Here is a 6,842-nt window from a genome sequence, read left to right on the forward strand (position 1 = left end):
ATCTCGTCCGCGCATCATCTTACCTGTTAGCGTAGCATATAAAACCCCGTTACTTCGAGAGCTGAAGCGGTAGTCCACATCGATGTATCTTTTACACAATTTAATGCCAATAACAACAGAGGTGGATCAGCGGGATTAGGTCGACGGGCCCTGAATCGGAGTGACACCAAAAGCGACGACGATAGAGGAACGACTGTGATCCCCAGTAATTCCTCCTAACCCCTTTCACTTCAGTTTGAAATTTATCTGAATTGGGTGTGTTGGATACGAAAAATTTCTGTCATGGCCAAACTCTTTTTCCTGACTAACTTTACACTATTTCTACATTCTGTATGTGGTGCCACTGTAAAAGAACATTTTTCTGAGGATTTCTCCCCGCATGTTTCACTGTTGTCGTCTGCTAAGCCCTTTCCTTTGGATGAACACTTGGATGGAACCGCACAATTGTCGAGCACTTCCACCAAATTTATTTCCACTTTTTACCAGAATTTGCTGGATGGACATTCGCTGTTACAGGCTGCCCAGACGAGAAACAACTTAGGAGACGTCAACACCATACGAGCTATTGCACCCACAGGTTAGTTTCAGAAATTTTAAATATACTAGATAATATATCAGATAAATTTTATATCAATATTTTTTTAATGTTTATTTTCACATGAAAAAGACAAGACGGGTTAAGAGTCATATTTGGTCCCTATTCCACTTAAAAATCAAAATAGAATCAAAACTGAAACGTTTAGGAAAAACAAATAATGATAGTAAGTGAATGATTAAATAAATATTAAAATAGTGTATCTATTAAATACATTTCTAATTTTTCATAAGTATATCTGGTATATTATCCTAAACATATGTTTTGAATACTATGGAAAATAAGCTGCATGTTTGTATCACTTTTTTGCTATGATGTAGCTGTGAAAGACCTGCAATGCATCTGCATGTGTTCTTTATTTCCCGAGACAAATGCTCATATTAATGAAATATTCTAGAAAAATTAGAAAATTCGAATTTCCATTAAATCTGCTGTAAGATGCGTTTAGAATATTTAATCTGGTTTGTTTTTAAAAGAATGAACTATGATATGTTGTATCATTTCATTTCAAATGGAAACCATCGGATGCTTTTATACGCACAACATAGTTTTTACGACAAAAAATCGACTATTTATTCAAGCTACTACAACTAGACTTGTATTTTATATAATTTTTCAAAAATAGGATAAAATATAAATTTAAAAAAAAACAACATACAAAATAAAAAAAAACAACAACTGAAAAGTGTAACAAGCTGACCTAAATCCTGCTAAAACAAGGGTGGTCAACACGATTTATTTCCCGAGAAAAATGCTCATATTAATGAAATATTCTAGAAAAAAATAGAAAATTCGAATTTCCATTAAATCTGTTGTAAGTTTGCGATCACTTGATCAGTTCATATTGAATGCACCGCGGAATGCAAGACACTTATACGGAAGAGCTCTAACTTCTATTTTGGAATACATTTAGCGATTTTGCAATATTTGCAATGAAACAAAATATGCTAAGGTGTTTGACCCAAAAAAATTCATTTCTGTTGGAAGTTATAAGATAATTTGATTCCCGCCACACTACCCCTTTGTTAATTTATTTATTTTGCTCTTTGATTAGAAAACGGGGCGGAGGGGTTGGAGGACAGACTAGTATTAGCTCAACTGTTGTGTGGAAAAATTTTCATTCTAATATTCTGAGTTTGATTTTCTGAATGGATGGCAAGGCTTCATACCAATTTCACTGCCATGGACATTTCTTAAACCAAATTCCATGTTTCACTGGGTAAAAATAATAAGCAATATTTAGTAATCCTGTATATCTGAAGAGTTTACTAAAAGCGAAAAATAACATTAGGAATTTAAAAATAACTGAATAGTTATAATAGACATAGAATCCATGCATTTACAGGAAATACCCGGCATTAGTTTTATTTTACACATTAACAAAAAAAAAGGGGGGGGGGTAAGCGTGTCGGTCCAAATGTCGGACTACTCCAACATAATCAAGAATGTAAGCTTTTTACATGCAGGATTAGAAGTGTGAATGAATGTCATATTTTGGAAGTAGAATGCACATCTTGGAAATACTGTCATAAAACACAAAATGATCACTGCGTTGAATAGTTATTGGTAGTTCCAATTTCCTCATATCCACACTCATGGATCCGCTCCATTAATTACGTTACTATTCCAGCTCAAGCGAAAGTGTATATATATGTGGAGAACGTGTCTTGTGATAATTTCATTATCATGTGTAATTAACATGTATGTTCTTGAGGATTTAAACAAGTCTAAATGATAGACATATAAAATATGAATATAAAATGTTCGTACCGTTTTCCATCATGTCGAAATGCATTGCACATTTGTAGGATTAGCAATATATACAGAAAAAATGATATTCAAGATTACATAAATGTCAAACACTTTAATGAGCTATTAATGAGTCTGCGATTTTGAAAATTTTCGCACGATTTCAGGGCGCGAGACAGCTCATTTTTCTTTCTAGTAATCCTCTTACTCCGTATCAATATGCTCAGCGCAAGGTAATCAGACGCCCCTGTAATCTTTGATCTGTCCACTCGTCGCCTTATAGCTTTTATTGTCATCAATCCAGTCTTAATTCGGGCGATTGTATATACAATATAAATCTAATACCTCTACATTGTAATCTTATTAATCTGTGTCGCAGCCAACCTTCACAAACATCCGGCGACTTGCATCAAATACACTATCGTAGAAATGAAGAAAATTGTGCAAATTTTCATATAATTGTGTGCTATAATAAACCAATTGCCAAATGATAAAATCATTCAGCTGGTCTCAAGTCTAGACATTATGAGTCTACCCCCCCCCACCCCAATTCTTTTGGTGAGTGCAATTTTTGGTACAGATTAATTAAACCATCGCTAAAGCTTTAGCGCTTTCATCATATCTTCAGAAGCTTTACACAAATGTATACATTTTTGTAAAGCTTCTGAAGTTGTAATGAAAAAGTTTTACGGAGGATTTCTGTGTTTTCTTTTCATGTTTAAAAAAAAATATTATTATCCGATTACGGAGACTCTATTTCAATTTTGGATATATATATATATATATATATATATATATATATATATATATACATATTACAACAATTCAATGAACCCCCCCCCCCAAAGCTGTATGGTATGACAATTACTGGAATATAGCTAACCATAATTGGCGCTGATCTTAATTTGTAGGTGATTTAAGGACTGCCGTTTTTAAGATTCCAGCGCTTCAGCCAGAGGAAGATATCCACCACATCGAACTTCGCTTTAATTCCAATACAGCTCGCGGGAGATGGTTACAAATAGAGATCAAGCGAAGTAACAAAACTATTCGAACACATACATTCCGTGTTTCAAATAACAGCGACATCACCTCGGTCATACAACCCTGGGTGTCTAAAAACGAGGACAAATTGCATGTTGAGGTCAAACAAACTTCAATTCCGAAAGAAAATGGTATATTATTGATATTTTCAAACGACAAATCACATCTTAAGAAACTTTCGGCCATCAGTAATGTATCCTCAGAAGTAGAGAATGAACTTAATTCACGGAGCAGACGATCAAACCGACGACGCAGAAAAGATTGTCACTTGTCCAATATGCATATCAATTTCAGTCATCTTGGGTGGGGAAAGTATATAATTTTCCCAAATGCTTTCAACGCCAGGGTGTGTAAGGGTATCTGTGCCGCGAGAGTAGCGGAAGTGAAGGCAGTGACGAACCACGCCATGATGCAAAGCCTCCTGCGGCAGTATAGAAAGGGGGAAATTCCCCTGCCCTGTTGTGTGCCGAAGGTTCTAACCCCCCTAAGTATGCTTTATGCAGAAGCCGGTAAAATCATCGTGAAACATCACAAAAATATGGTAGCGAAAGAGTGTGGATGTGAGTAAAAGATAAAAAGTTGACCGCTTTGCATCCACCAGCTTACAGTATCAATCAGCATCGCGCCCGTGTATTTGCATAATGACTTTACTTTCTCGCAGGGGAATCAGGCTATAATAGAAATATATCAATCTCATGTTGTTTTTATTTATATTCTGTGTTGTTATTTGTTGTTAAATTTTACTGAATAAAGAGAATTATTCACAAAGACCTCATATTTCTTTACCATTGCTATTAACATCACCCCCTCCCCTGTCCTATGTACTTATTCGCTGACACATTGGGCTGAAAACTGTTCGGTAAATTGCAAGTTCTCCATGCTTAAAGGACACATCTCATGTTTTCAAAGTATATCATATACCTAGTAGTGTATCAGCCCTGATACACCTATCTTGGCTAGGGTGAGACAGCTGCAAGTAGGTAGGGCTGTCTCGCCCTAAGGTTCGATATATCTCTGTCTTGGCCCGTTGTCAAGGGGTTGTCTCGCCCTCAAATTTCAAATGGCTATTTCTTCTTTAATCTTTTGAAATGTAACATAACTACATGAAAAAATGATGTTAGACACAATTTTTTTCAAATATAATACTTTCTTTCACGACAAAATTTAATTTAAGCAGAAAAATTAAATAAAAACGTTTTCAAAAACATCTAAGCAAAGGAGGGTAACCCAAGTAATAATTGTCTATTTAGAACAATAACACGTTTAACTTCATTTAAAAAAAACAATCAACGTTCATGGCGACAGAAAACAGTAGGAGGATTATGGAGGGTGATACTGAAGCATTATTAGAAATTCCCGGTCCTAATGGAGATCAAAATGTTAATTTACGGCAATTTTGATGTAGAAAACTGCTTTAAAACGATCTCTGAAATCTAAAATCCCGAGGACTTGGCCACAGGCACTTGTTTCTGTATATAAGTTTTGACGTCTGTATACTAATAATAATATAGTTATTATTAGTATACAGACGTCAAAACTTATATACAGAAACAAGTGCCTGTGGACTTGGCAATAAAACGAGAAAAGCAGAACCAATATCTTCCGACGTTTTTCAACGACTTATAGATGCTTAACAGATGGGAAACGGTAAAAAAAAAAACAACTTACTTCAGTATAAGGTAACATTCCCTAAGCAAATAAATAGCAGCATCAGATCTGTAGACATTCCAGTTCATACGATGACGTATTTGAACAAATATATATTATATATATTATGATCGGTGATATGACATTTTTAAAAACGGTTTCTATGCGAGATTTGTGTATTCCATTGAAATAGATAAACTCTGAAGTTACATATTTTATCAAAAATACGTCCGAAATACCCAAGGAATTGAACATTTAAAAATAAAAGAAGGGGGGTACCGGAAGTCCTGTCCACAAGCACCTGTGAAACTAGACAGTAATACATCATGTTGGGATTCCCCTGACGCGCGTGGGTCTATTTATAGACGTCTATTCTGGGATGATTTATATATGTAGCCACCATATTTACTTTCTAATAATATTCGCACTGTTTTCTTTTACATGCAGATGTTTTCAAGCATGTAATTAAGGGAAAGTTAATAACTTTATAAAGTAATGAATCTGCTTTAAAGTAATTATGTACAAAAATAATACACATCGGGTCATACTGTATGTAGCTTTAAAAAAATGAAAGCATTATAATTCAATTCAAAGTTTGGAAAAATATCATATTTTATTATTCATAATTGAAAGTTCAATTATCTTTTATCTTTAAATTTCTTTTTTAAAACTAGCAGTTGGTAGAAACTGCGATTCACAGTTTCTGCCTATATGTTGTTACAAGGTGAAGATCAGTTGGTTCGAGTGTGTATTGAATTCGAGAGCAGAACGGAAAGCATATGCCGTAGCCCTATATGTAACTGTGCGTAGCTTCGAGAGAACCATTTTCTCGCAGTTTATCTACGTCTTTGTCCAAGTGCTTGTTAGAAAAGGTACAGGGACAAATTCTACTGGGTTTTTTTTATGGCAAAGTCATTGTGCCGACAAAAAATATTCACGTCTTGTCCCTCATACTTTTCTTCGTAAATTGAAAAAAAAAACACAGTTCAAATTCCTCTCTACTGACAGCAAGTACACCCTTAAACGACACAAAACACCCTAATGCAGTGTTATTTACAAGCTGTTAAGGTGATAATTATTTTGTTGTCAATTAAATCTAATCTGTTTATGAAATGGCTAACAACTGTTTTCAATTCTTCTCGCTTGAGGTCGCATATGACGTCATGTAAAATATCGAAGAAAATATGCATATCGCAAGATTTGATTTTCATCGCTTTCAAACTCGAAAACTACGCAAACTGCTTTATCTAAAACACATGTAAAGTAGTTCTAGGCATGAAATGAATTAATTTTGCTGAAAAAATTTAAAAGTTTAGAATTATGCGATGTGTCCTTTAACCAAAATTTGTTCAAATATTCTCAAAATTATTTGGCAATTTCTACAGTATGAACAGTTATGGATAAGAGAGGAATGAATGATATAGAACAAAGCTGATTATGGACAGACACCAGTAACATTCTAAATTCAAACACTTTTCGGATATCTAGATACAAACTAAATATACCTTGAAGTAGGATTCCGACCGACTTAGAAGCATGTAATTCTATTACTACTTAGACCATGTTTTGTTACATAGGTTTTTGGTTTTTTTCGTTAACAACCCAGTTTAGAAAAAAAACTTTTCCGTGAAGTCGAGAATTTCTTCTCTCTCTCTCTCTCTCTCTCTCTCTCTGCTAGAATGAAAGTTCCGACTGCGGTGTAATCTGTTTTGTAAGAAATGTGATGGATCATAAATTCTTTACTTGGAAAGGTGATACAGATTGTATATAGGGCACCAAATCAACATAAATTCAAATAATTGAAGAT

The 6,842-nt window shown here is 34.5% G+C and overlaps 1 protein-coding gene across 1 annotated transcript; it reads left to right on the forward strand.

Annotated features, from left to right (window-relative positions):
• The first annotated feature begins 282 nt into the window (after positions 1–282).
• LOC130051496 (nodal-like) lies at positions 283–4,090 on the forward strand. Its single transcript, XM_056153461.1, has 2 exons — positions 283–577; positions 3,256–4,090. Exons 1-2 carry the CDS (start codon positions 283–285, stop codon positions 3,954–3,956), a joined length of 996 nt encoding a protein of 331 aa, XP_056009436.1. The 3' UTR covers positions 3,957–4,090.
• Positions 4,091–6,842: the final 2,752 nt, after the last annotated feature.

Source organism: Ostrea edulis, chromosome 2 (assembly GCF_947568905.1).
Source record: "Ostrea edulis chromosome 2, xbOstEdul1.1, whole genome shotgun sequence".
Classification (NCBI taxonomy): Eukaryota; Metazoa; Mollusca; class Bivalvia; order Ostreida; family Ostreidae; genus Ostrea; species Ostrea edulis.